A 21,491-nucleotide genomic window follows, 5' to 3' on the forward strand; every position below is an offset into this window, starting at 1 on the left:
GTCGGTGGGTCTAGCAAAAGTGACTTGTGTGTGGATGCTCCCGTCTCAAAGGTAAGGGGGACTAGTTGTAGAGCATGTAAGAAGATGCACACATATCTCTTACAAGTATGAAATTTGCAAAATTGATGCTGTGGTGTGCATGCAAACTTCACTTGGAGCCTACGGAACAAACCTCATTTCTTGCGACGGAGGACCCTAACAATGGGAGCACATGCAACTTATGTGTTTCAAAAAATGAGTTGTCTATTTCCATTCATAGTAGGGTGTGAGAAATAGACAATGTAGCACCATCAAAATAAGAGTTTTGAACCCATGTCTTGCAAAGTTAGGGAGTGGTGTGCAAGTCTTTTGTAACCATTTGGATAGCTATGCTCCTCATTATTTGAATGACTCTCAAAATATTTTCGTATTGTTCACTTTAGCTCCGCTCCTTATTAATGACTTTCAAAATGTTTCTTTATTGGCCCTTGCAAGTGTGACAAAGTGTGTTATTATTTTTCCCTTGTTCGACAATTGGCCCTCTTACCCTAGTCCACCTCCATGTGTATGGGCTCGTACACACTACCCTGGACGGTTGGGGCAACATGCAATTTGTCCTCTATTACGTTTACACACTAAACTGTAGGAAACCTTACACGAAAAGAGGGATGGCCCAATGGTATAAAGGCTTTGACAAACACCCATTGGCGGAGGCTCAATTGTTGTCAGGTGTGATATATTTTTCTAATGTATATAATTAGGTGTGATATATTTTTCTAATGTATATAATTTGTCATCTAGTTTGTTAGGCATGGACGATTTCAAGGATGGGGGAGATACCCTGCCCAAAAGTGTCTGGCGTCCATGAATTTCACAGCCTGTTAAAACGCGACACGTCATCCGCGGACACCCTCTTCGTCATCGGTGGACACCCTCTTTTATCCGAAATGGCCGTCCACATCGCGTTGTGTAACCGACCTTAGGATGTTATTTTAACTACATGACCTGCTGGGAAAAAGAAATATGTTTTTAATTTTTTTTCAAGAAATAAAGAAAATCAGAAATGTGTAATGCGATGGCATGATGCGTTTACGAGTGAATTGTCTCCTTCAAGCCTACCTATTATACTCTCCTAACGGGTGTGTGTGTTGGGGGGACGGGGGGGTATCTACCTCTGTGAAAGAAATGAATGCCGGAAGCAAGACAGAGCTTAGTTGACGAGAGCGTTGTTGATGAAGAGAGGAAGAAGTAGAGGAGGAGGAGGCAATGCAGGTCTCCTCTCTCTCTCAGTTTGATTTTCTATTATTAATGTCATGTAGACCTCGGCCATCACTGGACCCGCAACAGAGCGAGGCGCCCAATGTCCATTCTAGCTCGGTCAGTGCGGCCCGCCTCGTCTTTCCGACCTCAGCCCATTTCCGTCCTGCCCCGAACGGAGGTGGGTTCCTGCACACACGCACAAGAGACTTAGCAACGGACCTCCTTTCGGATGCTCTGCTTCTATCACGCCCAAGCCTTTATGCAGAAATCCGAGCCCTAGAGCAGTAAAGTCCTTCCCTTTTCTGTGTATCCGCCTCAGTACAGTCGTTCAGCCATCTGTTTCGAGGCAAAATCGCAGCTTGCCTTCGGATTGGCTCCCCCTTTTTAATATTCCCCTCCCTCCTACCCGCCCTTGTCGACCCTTGACAGCAGCCTCGCATTTCTCATTTCAATTGACACAATTCACATGCCTCTATTGAATCCTACCATAGCCCAGATCTTCATCCAACCAATTTTGAAGCGTTTCATCGTTGGGTTTGCTTACAAAGCCTCTCTTCATTCTATTGAATTGACAGACATAGAACCACTTACCATCACAGGCTAGTAGTTGTATTGTTTTGCATCTCATCCCACTGCCATTCCGAGAGTGGAACACATCCTACATTGTTCTGCATCTCATTCCACCATTTTTCATATTATCCCACCATCATCATCCTAAGAGGGAAACGCATCCTACATTGTTTTGCATCTCATCCCACCATCATCCTGAGAGTGGAACACATGCTACATTGTGCTCCATTTCACCCAGCTTCATCCTGTCAGGAGAGAAACAATTTCCACGTTGGGATCTGTGGCTGGCTAATCTTTCTCAAGGCAGATTAGTTTACAGGGCACTTGATTATCACAGGTTTATTTCAAGTTGATCCTGTGGTTGTGTCCCAGTCACTCAATGGACTAAGGCCTCTTGGTGAATTATGGGGAGAATTAACTTCTTCACAGAATATGGAGAAGCCAACCGCTACAAAGTCCATGAAGTGATTGGAAAGGGCAGCTATGGATTGGTATGCTCAGCTATTGACACACAGACAGGAGAGTGGGTGGCAATCAAAAAGATCAATGATGTCTTTGAACATGTGTCAGATGCAATCAGGATCCTAAGGGAGATCAAGCTGCTGAGGCTCTTGAGGCACCCTGATATAGTTCAACTTAAGCACATTCTTCTGCCACCATCTCCACGCGAGTTCAAAGATGTATATGTCGTGTTTGAATTGATGGAATCTGATCTGCACCAAGTTATTAAGGCTAATGATGACTTGACACGAGAGCATTTTCGGTTTTTCCTCTATCAACTGCTTCGGGCTTTAAAATATCTACACACAGGTATTGATAGTATCTCTGAACTGATACATGATACCCCCATAGCAATGTTAAAGCAGATGAAATATTTTTCCGGTTTTTATTTCCCTCAGATGAAAGAGCTCATGATATTCCATGCTTATCTTTTTGAAATTCCATGCTGTACTGCTGAGTGTTCTCCAGGTAAGGAGAGGCAGTTCAACATGCACACACACTGATCAAAGATGATCTGTGTTGGGTTCACAGCTTCTACTTGATACTTTGTGATGAAAGGTTGTGCAAATGGAGCTATAGTGTTGGCATGATGTAGCTCTTTTGATTCTCAAACTTGATGGAGAAAATGGAGTTCCTTTCCACACTGATCAGGTCACCATGCTTTACATACATCTTACAGGCCGGACTTCTATTTCCTGTTGGAGGTCACTTGGAATTTTTGGGTTGAGCTACTCTGATAAGTGCTTTGGACAGAATGCAAACTACACATGCTTGATCCTGCAACATGATGGCCCATATGTCCATGGGAGTGTTGAGCAAGCACTCTATTGGTTTTGAATCTCAGGAATCTTGCTTACACTTTTCATAAGAAGCAGCCTCATAGGGCAATTTCTGGTGTGAATTCATGTTATTGGAAGGGAGCCTGTAGGAGAATAGAACTATGATCTCACAGGATAGCTTAATATAGCAGAATATTGTGAGGAATGTGTTAGTGGGAATGCCCTGCAGATCTGCTCATGTTTTATGAGGAATGTGTTGGTGGCTCTGCTCTGCAGATCTGCTCATCTTTTGATTATAGAACTGAGTTACAATATTTATCCTATCTGTGTGTTTTGGCTGGGTAAAGTTTGCATGGTTATACTAGGTTATTCAATGTGACACATCTGCTCCTGAGCTGGAATTGGGTCATTACCTGCTGATAGAAACCACGTGTCATTTTGTGAAGCAAAAGCAGGCCTCAGGCTCTTAGCAGCATTCGACATACTCAAGCTACCAGACCCCCAATCCTTTGAATGCTTACAAGAAATGCAGAAAGTGAATTATTCCAGTTTGGATTGGCTGTGTGCCAGCTTCACACTGCAACTAGTTGTGATGTCTGTGATCATTGGACTTGCTTCAGGGGGAGCAAAATCCCTAAAGGAATAGCCTAACTGCAATGGAAAAAATCTGAGGGACTGGTGGACTTAACACAGGCAGGGTCTCTATCATGAAACTGCTTGGAATACTAAAAATGAGTATGATCATATTTATACCATTTTCTCTAACTCCTCTGATTCAGCATAGCTCAACCATTGGCTATTTGATTAGTATAGGGTTCAAGTGGACCTAATTTATATAGACAGGTGGATCAAGAAAAAATTACCATTTTCAACCCCTAAGTCACGATCTTGGTATTGGACCAAAGCCAGACTCTTCTTTGCAAACTTGTAAGCTGGGTATGGGAATCTAAAGAGGACACAAGGTTAACCTGTTCACAAACCTATGCACCTGCATAGCAGATGTCTATCAGTCTCTATCAGCTACTCAAACCTGTTAACAAGCCTTACTAGTTAAACCTATGTGTTTTCATGTTATTTCTTTGAATGTATGAATCTTGTAAGCAGATGATGTCTGCTCTCAAGTTGGATTGATGTTTCATTACAAAAGCTGCAGGCATTTTTATTTCCTTCACTAATAATGGATCTTGTCATGCAGCTAATGTATTTCATCGCGATTTAAAGCCAAAGAATGTCCTTGCCAATTCTGACTGTAAATTGAAGATTTGTGACTTTGGCTTGGCACGTGTTACATTTACTGGCTCCTCTTCGGCCATCTTTTGGACTGTAAGTGTACAGTAGCTAGAAAGGGCTGACATGCAAAAACACCAATAATGAGGTTCACCTGAATGTTTGCTGAAGAGTTGATGACTTCTAAATGGCAGGATTATGTTGCAACAAGATGGTATCGTGCTCCAGAGCTTTGCGGGTCTTTCACCACCAAGGTATCCAACTACATCCTCACTTTCTCTGTTGTAATTGCAGTAGATCACTCTGTTGATTTATGGTGCATTTATAAAGATCTTGAATAAAGTTATACTTACTTTTGTCCTGATTTACATGTAAATGCCATTGCAGTACACTACTGCGATTGATATATGGAGCATTGGATGCATTTTCGCTGAAGTATTGACTGGTAGGCCACTGTTTCCAGGAAGAAACGTTGCTCATCAGCTGGATTTGATAACTGATCTTCTGGGAACACCTTCTCCAGAGGTCATTGCCAAGGTTGAACCTCTTGTCTCATGTGTCATCTTTATCACTGTAGTGTGTTTCTGCATGTGGGTTTATATGAGTCCATCAAGACTCCAGTTCTATTGTCCATGAATATTCTGGTATTTACTTTATTGGCCTTTTTTGGGTTGGGTTCAAGCGACCTGTTAGCTTTAATTCAAAAACTTATTTAACTATAGTTTCACCATTGTCTTCATTGCAGGTACTGTGAGTCTGAAACGACCAGACTTTTGTTTTATAGCTGCATGTAGTTTTACCCTCTGAACCCTCTCCGATTAAGTGTTGTATGTTTGTCATTTTCTGAGGCTTGCAGGTCCGCAATGAAAAGGCAAGGAGATACCTGAGCAGTTTACGTAAGAAGAATCCTGTGCCATTTCATCAGAAGTTTCCTCGTGTTGATCCGATGGCCCTTCGTCTCTTGCAAAGACTTCTTGCTTTTGATGCAAAAGATCGGCCTACTGCAGAGGAGGTGCTTTTAAAGTGGCAAGAATTTGATAGACATGAACAGTATGGTTCCGTTTTTCTCAATGCAACATTTTAAATGAGAATTATCTGTTGTTACAGGCTCTGGCGGATCCCTATTTTAGGGGTTTAGCAAAGCTGGACAGGGAACCTACTTCACCTCCAGCACCCAAGGCTGACTTTGAGTTTGAAAGGCAGCACTTAACCAAGGAGGATGTTAGGGAGCTAATATACAGGGAGGTAATGTAAAGTTTCAAAGCCTTTTTTAAGCTTGAAGTATAACACCATGAAACAACTGAAGTACTGATAAACTGGTCTGTATATATATTTGGGTGCTGTAGTCTTACACTCCATTGATTTGGCAGATTCTTGAATATCACCCACAAATGTTAAAGCAATATATGAACACAAGAGATCAATCAAGATTCATGTATCCAAGGTTTGTTCTTGGATCTCATATGTAATCATTGCGTATCCTACATTATTAGTTCTGACTTATCCTACATGATTATTTCTGAAGCACTGATTTCAGTTCTTGTGTTCTGACAGTGCTGTTGACCAGTTAAAAAGGCAGTTTGATTGCCTGCAAAATAAGTCCAAGGAGCCAGTTAAAACTCTTATTGAAAGAAAACCCACCTCCTTACCAAGGTACATTGTCTGGATTTCCTGCTCTTTGAATGTTTCTACATTGGTCCATTTACTGTTGATTTAAAAGAAGAGGGTGGTGAATGCCGTTCTTCATTGTTTATTTGTATTACTGCACATCTTTTAAGGACTGGTGTGTACATGTGCACACATTTTGGTGAAACCATGTTCTGTATTAGATCAATTTAGGAGAGCAATAATAGACTGCAAATGCATTGAATGTCATAATCGGTGGGAAAACATAGGAAATACAGGTTGATCAATGTCATCCAGCTTCAAGCAATTAAAGGGAAAATTCTGCAAGGATGTCATAGAGCAGCTAATAAAAGAAAAGAAATATAACTAAATACCTGATGGTTTCAAACTTATCATATTATCCACAGAGCCTAGTATCTTATCCATGAGAAGAACTGAGTAGCTGCCCACAGTGGAAGAGAAATGACCACAAAACCAAAAAAGACTTCTCAAACATGCATCCTTAGGGCGAGTTATTACCTGATCACTAAACTGGGCAGCACGATTCTTGACTATGCAAAGTGATTTTCCAATCAATTGGACAAGAAAAAGGTGAGAAACTTGCATGAATGTCTGCAGAAGTGATGATGGTATGCGCAAGAAAAAGGTGGCTTAAGAATCTCGCCTAGGTCCCGCATCATTGTCCATCCCCAAGTCATCTACATTCCTAAGGCGATCCTTAAAACTGTCATATGGATACTGCTTAACAGGGTTAAGTGTCCACAGGTTGCCTTTCCCCTTTTAGAATATCTGTTCAAAGGCTAGATATCATGGAAGACCAAGCCTGGCCCGATGATTATGCAGGAGCATTGTTTGTGGTGTCCGATTACCAGACAATACCAATTTTTTGAATTCTTGAATGGTTTTTTGGGAGGTTGCACCTTGTCTACTCAATACCATAGTCTGTGTATATGCTTGAACACCATCACAAAAATGTGCTTACTTTTTAGTCTAGACTACTGTAAAAAGAGGCAAACATCCAAGCAGTACTTTCAAATGTTGGCCAAAGCATGTTATTGTTGTAGAGTAGGACTCGTTACTTGCAGCAAAACCATGGTAATCTAAGCATCAGTGTTAAGATGATTTTTGAAGTACCAATGCATAGTACTTCGAAAACATCTGTTTCTGAAGGGTAATTTTGAAGTTGCACTTCGTTTTGGTTGTTACTTCTCTCTTTCCCAGTTTTGTTTTCAACTTTGTGTTTGTATTGTTCCAAACTAATGATGCTCTTGTCTTTTAATACTTGGCAAAGTGGAGGGTAGGCAAGTAGAATATAATATAAACGATTGTATGGTCTTGAAGGGTAGATAATACAAGGAAAGTTTTCTTGTATGACTGTCCTTTGAAGTTTCAAATGATGTGCATATTTGTTCTCTCGGAGAGGTTACAAGCCTTTGATGGATGTTGGCACCCTTCCGATTGAAGGGTTGATATAACATCTTCACCACACCCATATCCAATGTAATGGCTATTGATATGTTTCTAGGTATTAATGGTGAGGGTGGCTATTCCAATCTAAGTGGCCAATAAGGACATCGCTACTACTAGCACCTCTTTACTTTCTGTTACCCATTTTAGAGTGGACTACAAGTCTAAAGTAATGTGAATGCAACCTAAGTAGGTTTTAAACAAAGGGTCTATATCAAGGATTCTTTGGTGTATTGTTTAAAAGCAAACATTGCTTCCCTTGCACTTCTCTACATGTATAACTTGTCACCTAAGACTAGCAAATGTAAGCCTTGCCCTACCATTGATTTTTTTGGCCTTTGCATCACTAATGACCTTTGGTTGGATATGATGGTCATCAAACTTTGACCTCAATTCAATGTGGAGGAGCCTTGAATGGGTGGCCTAAGGCCTTTTAATGGGCCTATAGCTAGAATGAAGGAAAACACATCCCAAATCACTCTAGAAAAGGAGGTGGAATTTTTTTGGAAAGATGGTAGTTAGAGTTGAAATTACAACCTCTTGGTAGCCTCAAACTAAGTAAAACACTTTCAAACATATAGCATTTCAAACTTAACATGAAATAGTTCGTAAATAGTGGCACAAATTAACGTGGTAGTAGTGTTGAGGGTTTGTTTCACTCATTGAAATCTTCTTCCATTTTGAGAATTTTGTAATGCATTTGGGATACTCTAGTGTAAGAGAGGATCATTGCATTATTGTGTTCTTGGAGGCGCTCACCTTTTGCCAACATTTATATGTTCATTTCACAATCAATTGTAGGATTTGCCTAATTTGTAATTGCTAGTGTTTTTGACCATTTAATATATAGTTGTTTGTTGTGTAGTATCACTTGCTTTTGTGAATTCAATGCATTTGTTGGTTGCTAATGTTTGCAAATTTGTCTCAAAATTGATCAGTGTGTTTGCATGCTCATGTATTCATTCAAAACTAGTTGTTAGTCTATTGCTTATTTTTACATATCTACTTTATGCTCATGAGTGCTCATGTCAAAATTGATACATAGTACTTGCTTTTCTACAATTGTTTTGCAAGAAAGTTTTAGTTTCTTGTTGTGTGTTTTTTGTAGAGAGCGGGTTGTGGATTCTCGCGATGAAGCGAAGAAAAATGTGAAGGAGTTTAACAACACAAATAATGGCAAAAAGAAGAATAATGATAATAAGGTTCATAACATTGATGTTATCAAGGGTAACATAAATAATAATCGACCACTACAAGACAAGAATATCACTCAAAATAGAGCCCCTCTAGTCCCATATAAACATTCACAAGGTAAGTGAAGTCTAGTTTTTCATCCTCAAACACGAGGTCCCTTTCAAACATAATAATAACAATAAACTTACCATTTGGTTTGATTGTTGATGTGATAGATGAATCCTTGAAGAACACAAAAGGGGTGGTTTGTTCCAATCTACCTACCAAGGAGGAAACTCAAAAGGATAGCTCATATGTTAAGAAACTAATAAAAAGTGCAAGTATGGGTCTATCTCAACAAGTTGTTCCAACTCAACCTCAAACAAGGACTACAATCCCCAATGCCAAGATTGAACAAGATGAAAAGAAAAGTGCTATGAAATCTAGGACTAGGTCAATGGGTGTGACTGTAGCTAAGATGGTGGCTGCCTTTTCAAATGGCTTGGCTCATTCTTAGTTGTTACTTGTCTAGAAATCTTTATGTGGGCTCGTCTAGATATCCTTATGTACCATATACTAGGACTCTAACATAGATAGATGCTCGACTCATGCACATCAATATGTAAATGTTGTGAGCATGGTTTTTTTTGCCACATGCCAATGCAATGTGTAAGATTTGACAACCTTTATTCCAAAAGAAAAAAGGTTGGTGCTATTTGCAAAATTTTATGCAATTCCTCTTTAAAGTAGGGTATTGATCAAAGCATGCTTTTTCTCTTTTAGAAAATTTGTCATTGTCCACCCTTAAGTTAACAATAGAATGTAGGTATGCATGTTTGCAATGAGAAGTATGTCAATTGCCTTAGGTAGATTGTCAAAAATAAATAACAATGTGGTCACCTATTGTATGCTAGAAAAGTTTATCTTGGGTTCTAATGAAGAAATTCATGTTTTTGATTGTTACTTTGTAGAAAATGAGAATACATAAACATGTTCTCTTGCTATAATGTTTGAGTTGCCAATTATTTTATGAGTTACGAGAAACAAATTGAGTAGAGAAATCAAGCAACAACTTTTTTCCTTGCATGGGGAAGAGACAATTGTCTCTAGTTTTTTTCCAAATGAATGACCCCTAAGCTTCAATGATTTCTATTCTCTCTAGTTTCTAATGGAAACAAGAACTTGCTAGTTTAGAGATTGGAAGACATGTATATGTGAGATGTTTACTAGATATATTGCATAATGCTAATTATATATCATTTAGGAAAAAATGAGCAATTTTGGGAAAAATGAGCACAACTAATACCTTTGCCTTTGGTTATGTGAGTCAAAGTGTTGTGGTGCTCAATGCAATTCAAATTTCTTTGTGGACAATGCTATTATAATTGGTGGAAGGCCATGATTTTTTAAAGCTTTAAGAATTGTAAACAAGTTTACTGTTAAGATACTACTAGTGCTACATGGGGATTGTGGTTGGGTGTGCTTATTCTTCTTGTAACAAATCACCATGTGGCATCCATAGACTAATTATTCCTTGATCTTCTTCTCATCTTGATAAGAAAAGAATGGTTGTTGGTGCTTGTATAATGTTTTATCTAAAAATAGAAACTTAGCAATATTATCCTTGTTGAATGCTTTAGTGTTTCTTTCCTTTCATGTGGCTCGTTGCTTCTATTAATTACATGGTTATCCTAATGATGTTTTAGAAACTATTGACTACGTCTACAATGTGGCATGGCTTCCAACAAAGTTGGATAGCATGGCTATAGGGTAAGGTTGTTAGGATTATGACATCCATGAATGCCCTTGAAAGTCTTAAGGAGTTAAGCTCACCAATTCAATTAGCATAAAATAGAGGGAAGGCTTCTATGAGGTTCCTTATTTTGAATGTCCCCTTTTTGGAATCAATGAATGGGTATTTATGTAAACTAAAAATGATATTCTCACTAATCACTTTAATGATATTATATTCTATTGCTCCCCCCCCCCCCCCCCCCCCCAAAAGAATCCATGCTCCCTTTACAAATTGTATTGATATGTAATGGTTATTATTATGTCTATTTAACATCCCCCTAAACAAACCCTGGTAACTTTTTAAACTCCTTACTAAAAGCCATGTAGTGAGCACATATGCATACTTTCATGCATATGCAAATGCACACATGCATAACTACTTTGCTTGCATGCCTCCATAGTTACATGTACCTATGCACATAAATTTCTTCCAATTGTAAAAGTATAGACATGCATGTACATATATATATAAGTATAGATTTATAACTTGTATTCAATTGTGAATACATTATTTAGATAACACAAACATAAGCACCTTGTAATTATGCATAGAGAAAAGACAATTTTATTTAGAACATTTATATATACTCACACAGAGCAAACAATTGCCCCACACACACACCCACCAACGCCTCACACACATGCGTGTACACACCCATGCATGTGCACATGCATAACTAATTTCTTTTTGGATATGTTTGCAGTACATAAAGCTAACCCTAGTAACAAGTAGTGTAAATGGACCTTGGAAGGTAAGGATTTACTCCAATATATAAAGTAATCAAAGGTTTTGTGATCCTAAAAGGAAGGCTTCTTCTTTACTTCTCCTCCCCTTCTATCACAAAATATGTTTTGTTAGCACACACTCATTGTGTGGAATGATGTATATACATGGCACATGCTGTTGATGATGTACCTATCTTGTTAAAGGCTATACTCACAACGTACTTGATGGAATACTTGCTCATGAGTATACGTGATCATCATAATGTGTTTCCAAAACACAAGTGCACTTGTTGATTATAGTCTCTCTCCCTCTCTCTCTCTCTCCCATTCATGAGATTAAGGTATCAACACTTTGATTGATTCCTTGCCCATCATACCCATCATACTCATCATAGTTAATGATGCCAACCTATGGATGCTTCTCATATTTGTATGGAGGACTACATAAGTCCCATAAAGGTACTTTGGTGTATATCATGAAACAAACACCCCCCTCCTTTTTTTTTGAATCTTCCATTAGATTAACACTTATGCAAAATGTAGGCATTTTGAAGGTTAAGTAATAACAACGAGTCTTATATAAGCCTCATTTTACAACCAACATATCACACATAACTTGATAGTTTTATCTCTAAAACCTTAAGCAGTTCATGATATGATAATGATTCTTGAGGGATGTAATGTATGCATGGTCCCCATTTGGACTACATAAACACATGAGAGTCAAATATGTATACATGGATCCATATGTGATTGTTCTAAGTATGAGTAATAGTCCCATATGATGCTAGAATTATCTTATGTTTATGATAGTTTACTCATGGGCAAATAATCTCCTCTTATCTTAGAATGCTTTGATGTGTCTAAGTTGCATTAACACATTTGAGTAAACTTATAGCTATTAGGTACAACCATTCACGGCCCTATTTTAAAGTATTTAGAGCCATAATCAAAATATGATTGTATTTTAATGGCCCTATTTTAAAGGATTTATAGCCATAATCAAAACATGATTGTATTTTAATGTAACATTATCAAGCATTTTCGTGAAATCAATAAACCCCTAGTAAAACATCAAGTAGCTAGGATTTTTTGTGTGGTTGTTTGTTTTATTATGTTTTAGCTGAATTTTCTTATGATTGTCTAGAGTAGAAAAATTTTTAATCATTATTTTGGATCTCTTGTGTCTAAAAAACTTAATACTATTGGTCAAGATTGGTCTTTTCTTGGACAAATTGGAGTAGGGTCTTCTTTAGCTGTTAGACATCTTGAATCAGGTAAACTTTTTGGCCGATATCTTTGCACATCACATGGATTTTGGGTTCACGAGCACTTCATGTTGCACTTTTTGAATGCATTACACTCAAGGGTCATCTCCTGAATTTTTTCAATTACTTCCATGCCACGGGTTGGGTTGATGCACTTTTTACACCATTGTTGAGCACTAGCACGATATGATGCTTGTTGGCTGCATCTATATGTAATAAACCTTAGATGCATGTGCACTTGAGAGAACATCTTTCATTGAGCACACACTGTTCTTTACATGCACGAGAATTCGAATATGCATCATGGAATTAGGAACCTTAGGATGAGTGGGAAAGTTGTTTGGGTGAGTTTGAGGGATGCGAAGGATGCCTACAATTGTGAGATGGGTTGTGTATCTGGTCAACATCTTGAGAGGACCACTATTTTCATGAGTGTTTATGAGATTTGGATGGGTGGGATGGAGTGCCATAATTATTCTTTTTACTGAGTGATGAGAGGTGAGGTTACGGATTGTAATTTAACCAAGGAGTTGTGTTTGCATATTGCATGATGCACAGTCACTCGTCGATAGGATGGGCACTAATTCTTCATTATATCCATCTTTTAGTGTGTGGCATTGCTTGTATCATTGCATGGCATGTATTCCATTTTTGCACTTCTTTTGAAATCATGTGTGATTGAGCATGGAGTTCACCTTCTCAGCATGTTTTTGGATATGACACATTGTATGGTATCACAGTGGGTACATCAAGAAGAATCAATACTTTGTTGGGGACCTAAGAGAGGTTAGAGCATTTCTTGGACTACATCTATGGTGTGAGAATTTTTGTGGCTCAATAAATCGTAACTATCGAGAATTGAGGTAAAGCACAACTTGCAATTATGTTTAATTAACAAATAGTCATCCCTCGGGGATGGGGGTAAAGAGATATCGATTGTTCCTTGTCATCTTTCTTTATTGTGTGTATGGTTTTAATTTGAACTCAAGACCTTTAGTTTCATTTTGTGATTGTTGTTCTACTTATTGTGTTGTGTGCTTGAAGTTACATGAGGCATTGATATTGTTGGCTTACTTGTGTTTGGATAGTTTATCTAGCTAAGCTCTTTACTTAAACAAATTCATTCAATTTATTGGCACTCCTTTTCCTTGCATGTTTTTGGGTTGAGATTGGGATTTATCTTGATCACCACTTGTGAAACATCTTTTTTGGTGCCCAAGCTGAGGAGTGCCAAAAATTGACTTTGTTTGTGATCTGTGACTTGTTTGCTTGTGACAGTTTTGAATGGCCAATTCATTTCCTAAATTTCATGGAACAAAAGGAGAGGATCCTCAATGATTCCTCGAAAAATTGGAGCTTGGATGCATAATCCAACGAATCACTCACCCGACCTTGAAACTTCAAAAAATTTAGTTGTTGGATGAAGATAGAAATTGGTTCGAGGATTATGAAAAAAGTTTGAGATTTAGAAATCCTCCTATTCCTTTAGAATATGAATCTACTAAATAGGGCTTCCTTAATAAATTTAAAGAGAGAGGACCTTTGGCAAAAGATAGAACTTTGCTAGAAAAAAGAAGATTAGACCATAGAATTGTTTGTCCTAGTATTCACTTGGCTCTGGGATCATTGGAACAAATCTCTAAGCACAAGAGAAAGAGTATCAAAAATGTTCAAAATAAAACATTTTGTGGAAAAATTTAAGGGAGAGGTGAGAACTAAATTAGAAATTAAGGAACCCAGCACCTTTGAGGAAGCATTGATGATTGCCATAGAAAAAGAAAGAAAAATTGAGAAAGTAAAAAAGAGAGAACCAATTAGAACACCAAACATTGAGAGTAGAGACTAAAATTGGCAAGGGGATGGAAAAAATTATTAGATATTAGCGAGATAGGATGTTGAATTAGATGTAGAGGTTGAGGATCATTTACCTGGGAGCTTTTTTGCCTATCCTTGAAAGGCTGTGGCTTAGGAAGGTAGGTGCAATACAAGATTGGGGAAAAGGAACCATAATAATTTATGATCATAGAGGAATAGCAAAATTTTTGATATGGCTTGAAGAAAAGAATTGGTGAATGAGGATGATGAGTAGGGGGAGAGTGAGAGTTTTGAGGAAGATGATAGTGAGGATGGGACTTTTGAGAGTGATTCTAATCGAGAAGTGTCATCCATTGCAGTAGAATTAGTAAATCTTGAGGGAGATGGGAGAGACATGAGAGTCGAGACTTTCTTGATGATAGGCTTGAGTGTTTGTGAGATGAAGAGAGAGTTGAGGAGGATTTTTTGAGACTTTTAGAAGACTATGAGGGAGAAGGCTAGGAAATTGGAAGATTTGATGATGAAGTTAAGGATTCAGATTTGTTGCCTAATAAGATTGTTATGGTTGAGTATGGTAGTGAGTTTCTGGATATAGAGGCTAATAGAGAGACTATTGAGGTTATGGATTTTGACTCCTATTGTACTAATGTCATTGTTTCTGGATATAGAGGCTAATAGAGAGACTATTGAGGTTATGGATTCTGACTCCTATTGTACTAATGTCATTGTTTGTGATTCAGTTGAGTGTTCTTTGGATATTTGTGGGTTGGTTGATGAAGGTTTGAGTAGCCCTCTAGAGGCTTCTATTTGTAAAGTTGCTAATATTGATTTAAGTAGACCTACTTTCATACTTCTTGATGTATATTTGGTTGATTTGGGTAACAATGAAGAAGGAAAAGATAGTCTTGCAGTTTCTTTGAGTTCTCTTGCTGGTGATGTTTGTGATGATTTTGATTAGGGTTTTGAGGATATTGAGAGTGACACCAATGAGAATATAAGAGAAAACTTGAGTAAGGCTATGAAAAGAATTGAAACATTGAAGGAAGAGAGGTCTAAAACTAGGTAAAAGTAGTTTGAAGGAGATTGGGGAGTTAAGAGTATTTGGATGATGTCTATGACCCAAATTTATTGCCTTGTGTTGATTTACTTTATGATCCTTATTCAAATTCTCGTGAATATTTTTTTGACACTGTTTGTAAGGATGCTACGGAAGGTGTTTATCACTCTTTGTCATGTGTTGTTGAAAAGTTGTCTGGTGCGCAGATCGATCGCTATATGCTCGCGTAGTGAATGCTGAAAGGTCCCCAAGAACAATGAACTCTACTTTTTGCACAAGTTACAAGGTAAAAAGCATGAACGACAAGAGCAAGAGACCAATTGGGTGCAATCTCCCCCCATGCCTTGTGTGAGCGCTTCACAAAGCATGTATTTTATGTATATTTCTTCTTCATGCTCAATAATAGCCCAATTTACAAAAATATAACAAGCTTTTAGCTTTTGAGTTTGCTTTTACAAAAATAGGAATAAAGCTAATGGAGGGTGCCCATAGAGTCTGGCACGCCCAATACAATGTCCAAATAGAAATAACATAACCGTGCGCATGGGCGCATACAAAATAATAATAAATAATCGATGCCTCAATAGACATGACAAAATATAGGCGTGGCGCCTATCAAAATATAATCCATAGATCGAATACTCGCTATCCACCAATGCTTTCCTCCGCCACTGCTGCTATCTCTACACATCAACTGAAGCATTCACAATCGTTAGTAAAATAATACAATTAAACCGACAAAAGTGAATACCTAGCAGTCTTCAGCTAGATAAATAAATCAACTGGTTAGAAATAAATCCTAACCTTAATTTATTACGAGTGTGCACTCAAAACTCATAAACGTTTATTAATTTAATATGCATTTTGTGGAATCACCCGCTATGGAATCACCCATGTACACACTAAATTAATGAAACGCCCGAAAAGGACATGCGTCCCCATCAACTTCTCGCACAAAGAATTCACTTTGTGTATGAGCCCCGGTCATCAAAGTTTACGGAATCCACCGTAAAACCTCACGGAATCCACCGTGGCACGGAATCCACCGTGGAATATGCCTCCTGGCATCATACCCCCGGGGTGGGATAGTAATTGACCTCAATTGCTATTAGCTCAATGTGGAGCTAATAGAGTGGGGAAAGCATTTAAGTCTCTAGCGTGCATCCATTGTGCTTCCTCTACAGGATGGTTCTTAAATTTAACTAGATATCTAGAATACCTTCGGCCAGTTCTAGTGGTCATAAAGTCAGTATCTATAATAGCTTCTGGTTCAAGTATTTCAGTCTCTTCCTCTAATAAAGGTGGGTTTTCATAAACAGGGTGTACAGGTAATTGGCCTCTAAATGGTCTCAATAAACTAATGTGAAATGTGTTGTGAATTTTCCAATGAGGTGGTAATTCTAACTTGAATGCATTGTCATTAATTTTATGAATGATCCTAAATGGTCCATAGAATCTAGGGGCTAATTTGACAACTGGATGTCTATCTACACTTTGTAGTCTACGTTTTTCTATTCTCAGCCAAACATAATCATCAAAAATTCATTGCTTGTCTTTTCTTGTTGGCTTGTTTAGTATATGATTGCTGGGCTTTAGCAATCATATCTTTAACCTCATCAAAAATAGTGTTATGCATACTAGCAATATCATCAGCACTTTGAATTCTATTAGACAAAGATGCAACAGGTGTAGATAATCTATATCCATAAATGACTTCAAACGGTGCTTTCTTTGTAGATGTGTGTGGTGTATTGCTATATGCAAACTGTAATAAATGCAAATGTGTGTCCCATGTCTGTGGTTTAGAGATAGTATATGCACGTAAAAGATCTAGAATGGTGCTGTTAGTGGCTTCTGTTTGTCCATTAGTTTCTGGATGAAATACAGATGAGAAATCAATTTTTGTACCTAGGTTAGTAAACATAGTAATCCAAAAATTGTTACAAAATCTAGAATCATGATCTGAAATAATAACTTTTGGCAATCCATGGTTAGTAAAAACAGTTTTCAAAAACAATTGTGCTGCTTGTGATGCTGTTAAAGTTTTCTTACATGGAATGAAATATGCTTGTTTACTAAATCTATCTACAACTGTCCAAATCATATCATGGTTAGATTTAGTATTAGGTAAACCAGTAATAAAATCCATAGAAATTTGTTCCCAAGGTTTAGATGGAATAGACAAAGGCATAAGTAATCCATACTGTTTACCATGATGTCTCTTAACTCTTTGACAAATCAAACATTCAGAAACAAAGTTAGATACATCAGCATCCATATGCGACCAATAAAAATCTTCAGTTAACGTACGTAAGGTAGATATGATACCTCTATGACCTTGGTATGGGAGACAATGAATTTCATTTAAAACAAAAGATCGGAATGGAATTGTAACACATAATCTCTTTTCATAAAACATAAATCCATCATTATATGACAATGAATCAATAGGAATGAAATTATTTTGAACTAATTTATTCCAATCAGCATGAAAAGTAATATCCTGATGATATGTATCTTTCATAGCAATCAAAGAATCAAAAGATATGACAGAAATATTATGAATGGCAGGTCTTCTACTCAATGCATCAGCCACTACATTTTCTTTTCCGGGTTGGTATTGAATGATAGGATGAAAACTCTGAATAAAGGAGGCCCATTTGATATGACGGTCAGATATTTGAGGTTGGCTAAGTAAATGTCTAATACTTTGCTGATTGGTCTTAATCATAAATTCTGAACCCATTAAGTAGTGTTTCCACTGTCTTAATGCTTGTACAACTGCTAATAGTTCTTTGTCATATGTGGAATATTTCAGCTCAGAGGGTTTCAGCTTACAACTAGAATAGGCTATAGGATGATTGTCTTGCATAAGTACAGCTCCTATTCCTGATCCACTAGCATCGGTCACTACCAAAAAGAATGGTCTATTAAAGTCAGGCAACTGTAGAACAGGGGCATGGGTTAATGCATGTTTCAGTAAGTCAAAGGATTTCTGTTGATTTTCGGTCCAATGATAAACAATTTCTTTCTTCAGAAGTTTGGTTAATGGTAAAGCAAGTAATGAAAAATAACTAACAAACTTCCTATAGAAACTAGCAAGACCAAGGAATGATCGTAACTCATGCACGTTTTTAGGTACAGGCCAATTCAATATTGCATCTATTTTCTTAGGATCAACTTTAATTCCATCAGATGATACAATATGACCTAAATACTCAATTTCTGTTTTAAAGAATTTACTCTTCTCAGGATTTGCATACAGTTGAGTTTCTTTCAATAACTGAAAAACCAATGACAAATGCTCATAATGTTCTTTCTCATTTTGACTAAACACCAAAATATCATCAAAGAAAACAATTACACAATACTGATATTTCAGAAATATACGGTTCATCATTCTACTAAACGTAGCAGGTGCATTAGTCAATCCAAATGGCATGACTAAGAATTCATAATGACCAAACTATGTTCTAAATGCAGTCTTGAATATGAGAGACTTATCTAGTCTCACCTGATGATAAACAGACTTAAGGTCGATTTTACTAAATATAACAGATCCTTGCAGTTTGTCCATAAGGTCATCAACTCTAGGAATAGGATACCTATTCTTTACAGTGATCTTATTTAAAGCTCGATAGTCAATGCACATAGGGTAGGTATTATTCTTTTTCTTAACTAACAGAACAGGTGCACCGAATGGAGAACTGCTAGGTCTAATCAATCCTCTATTTAGTAATTTCTCAACTTGACTCTGGATTTCTTTTTTCTCTATCTGGTTATGCCTATATGGTGCTTTGCAAGGTGGTTGTGTGCCAGGGATCAGATCTATCTTATGGTCTTCTGGACGTGAAGGAGGTAAACCAGATGGTAGGTCTTCTGCAAAACAGTCCTTAAAATATGCAAGAAATTCTTTATGCCTAGGGTGCATATGACTTTCCTTTACTTGCAATTCATTCACCCAAATGAGATAAGATTTACTACTCTTGCGTAATGCACGTTTAGGTTGAGTATGCGAAAGCAGTGGAAAAACATTAGATGCATGCATACCATATAATGTAATAGATTTTCCTTGAAAATTAATATTCATTGTGTATGTGGAATAATCTATATTTGGGTTATGCTGATGATGCCAAGGCATATCTAAAATAATGTCACTCGACTGTAATGGAACAACTAGAAAATTTATTCTTTCAGTGTATTGACCAATTTGAATCTCTAAATCTTGCACTTCCTGTGTACCATTATACCTAGTGCCTAAGAATGCAGCTTTGATGCGATAATGCGTAGGTACAGTCTGTAATTTTAATTCTTTTACCAATTTTACTGAAATAAAATAATGAGTACTACCATCATCATGCAAAATAGTCTTTTCCTTTCCATGCACCAAACATTTCATAGTCAATAATGAATGTGGAGTAGGCATACCTGGTAAAATATCGGAAGTAGTAGTAGTGTCGTCCTCATCTTCAGTGAAATTAGGCATATCTTCATGTTCGTCTTCGTCCATTGCTCCAAGGTATTTGATATGAGCTGGTGGCTTCTTTGAATGACAATTTGTTGCTGGATGTCCAGGCTGGTGGCATTTATAGCATACTATTGGCTTAGCTTTGGTTACATTGTTTGCAATGGCGGGAAGTCTAGGTACATTAGGATTTGGCTGTGGAATAGGCTTAGGGTTTTGATTGAGATTGGATGGTAATGCAGGTGGTTTTGCCTAATTTTTGCGGAAAGATGATGAAGAGAAACGACCTGGATTAAATCTTCTAAAATTGGAATTGAATTGTTTAGATCCATAGTTACCATTGGCTTGGAATTGCTGTGGTCGTCTGTCTCTACCTCGTAGCTTATCTTCAGTGTCATGAGCTAGTGAAATGGCGTCTTCAAGAGTAGCAGGCTTGAACATGTTAACTTCAGCGTAGTAATGCCCAAGGAGTCCAGACATATACTTGCGCTTATGTGTCGCCTCTGGTACGTCTTCAAGCATGCGTAGTTGTAGGAGTGCATTCCAAAAACGCTCTATATACTGAGGAATAGGCTCATGATCCCGTTGTTGGAGAAGATCCCATTGCTTAATAGCTTTCTCATGAAATTGTGGTGGAAGGAAATTTTGCATGAACTTCTTCTTGAAATCTTCCCAAGTAGCAGGACAATCTATGCTCTTGCGTACTACAGTCCACGAAAGAGATGCTCTGTCTACTAAATGATTAGTAACACACTTGATTTTATCTTTTTCTACATAGGTCTCCTCATGGAAATAGTCATCAAACTGACTAATGAATGCTAGAACAGTTTTTCCTTCTCATATGCCATTGAAAGTACGGAATTTGAAACTTCTTTTACTTATCTTTGATTCCTTGCGAATGGTTTGAGCTTCAAGAGTTGCGTCGATGGTACGTCGAATCAGATCTTCAGCTTGAGGTTCTTCTTTGTCGGTAGACGCTCTTTGTAAATTTGCCAATTGAGCTTGCAATGCTTGCCTAGTCCTTCGTTCTTCTTCCAATTGCATCATGATTAAGTCCAGCTTTTGCTCCATCGTAGGCTCAGGTAAGTCGTCTTCAGCCATAAGATCATCCATATATGGTTCCGTCATCCTGTAAAACTCAAAAGACCTTTCTCACTCAAAATCAGGTTAGCGGGATGAGCGTAGCTCAAGTTCGGGAATACAAGGCTTATGTGTTTTTGGATATAGCTTTCTCAATCTTCAAAAATTCTGTGATTTATCCTTCTTCGTATGCTGAAAATGCTTCAGCAAACCTGCGTATGGGTAGAGTACCTTCCGATGAACAACTTTGCAGTTTGGAGTTTTTGCGCTGTCGTACTGCTGCGCATCCGAGATGTGGAATCCACCAAAAAGGTTATGCTGAACATGGACCATTTGTCAAGGCACTTGCTTCTTATCATCACATGTAATTAGAGGGTGTTTGTTCAGATTTTGTCAGCCATTGGATATGGGTTTCAACTATCTTACAGTCAGCAAATGAGACTTTTACATATGGAATAAGTGGATCTTTTTGGTATGTCACTAGCTCAGCTGTACAAATACTTCTTTTCAGTATCATTGCAATGGAAACTAAATGAAGGGCACCAAAGGCTCACACTGTTTTGTGGAACTTGTCGAGAAGGTCACATTTTGGCATGGAAATTCACCGTTAGACGTCTCAAGATCTGTATCAATACCACTGAAAGGGTGTAAAGCCACTCCAACTAAAGTAGAGTTTCAGAGAAAGGTGCAATATTTAAAAGGGC

General features: G+C 37.8%; 1 protein-coding gene across 1 annotated transcript; it reads left to right on the plus strand.

Annotated features, from left to right (window-relative positions):
• Nucleotides 1-1,124: 1,124 nt before the first annotated feature.
• Nucleotides 1,125-9,339, plus strand: LOC148036382 (mitogen-activated protein kinase 15-like). The gene is made up of 10 exons (XM_087678380.1): nt 1,125-2,619; nt 4,285-4,412; nt 4,511-4,570; nt 4,704-4,853; nt 5,173-5,328; nt 5,424-5,561; nt 5,687-5,760; nt 5,871-5,969; nt 8,518-8,720; nt 8,819-9,339. Exons 1-10 carry the CDS (start codon nt 2,214-2,216, stop codon nt 9,097-9,099), a joined length of 1,695 nt encoding a protein of 564 aa, XP_087534506.1. The 5' UTR covers nt 1,125-2,213; the 3' UTR covers nt 9,100-9,339.
• The last annotated feature ends 12,152 nt before the right edge of the window (nt 9,340-21,491 follow it).

Source organism: Lygodium microphyllum, chromosome 5 (assembly GCF_053477565.2).
Source record: "Lygodium microphyllum isolate KBCC chromosome 5, Lygodium_microphyllum_v1.1.10, whole genome shotgun sequence".
Classification (NCBI taxonomy): Eukaryota; Viridiplantae; Streptophyta; class Polypodiopsida; order Schizaeales; family Lygodiaceae; genus Lygodium; species Lygodium microphyllum.

What these genes read in the sequence shown, in the direction of transcription:
- LOC148036382 (XM_087678380.1), top strand. Translation starts at nt 2,214, where the DNA reads ATGGGGAGAATTAACTTCTTCACAGAATATGGAGAAGCCAACCGCTAC. An exon ending in TTTAAAATATCTACACACAG is followed by an intron (nt 2,620 to 4,284) that starts GTATTGATAGTA and finishes CTTGTCATGCAG; the next exon opens with CTAATGTATTTCATCGCGAT. An exon ending in GCGGGTCTTTCACCACCAAG is followed by an intron (nt 4,571 to 4,703) that starts GTATCCAACTAC and finishes ATGCCATTGCAG; the next exon opens with TACACTACTGCGATTGATAT.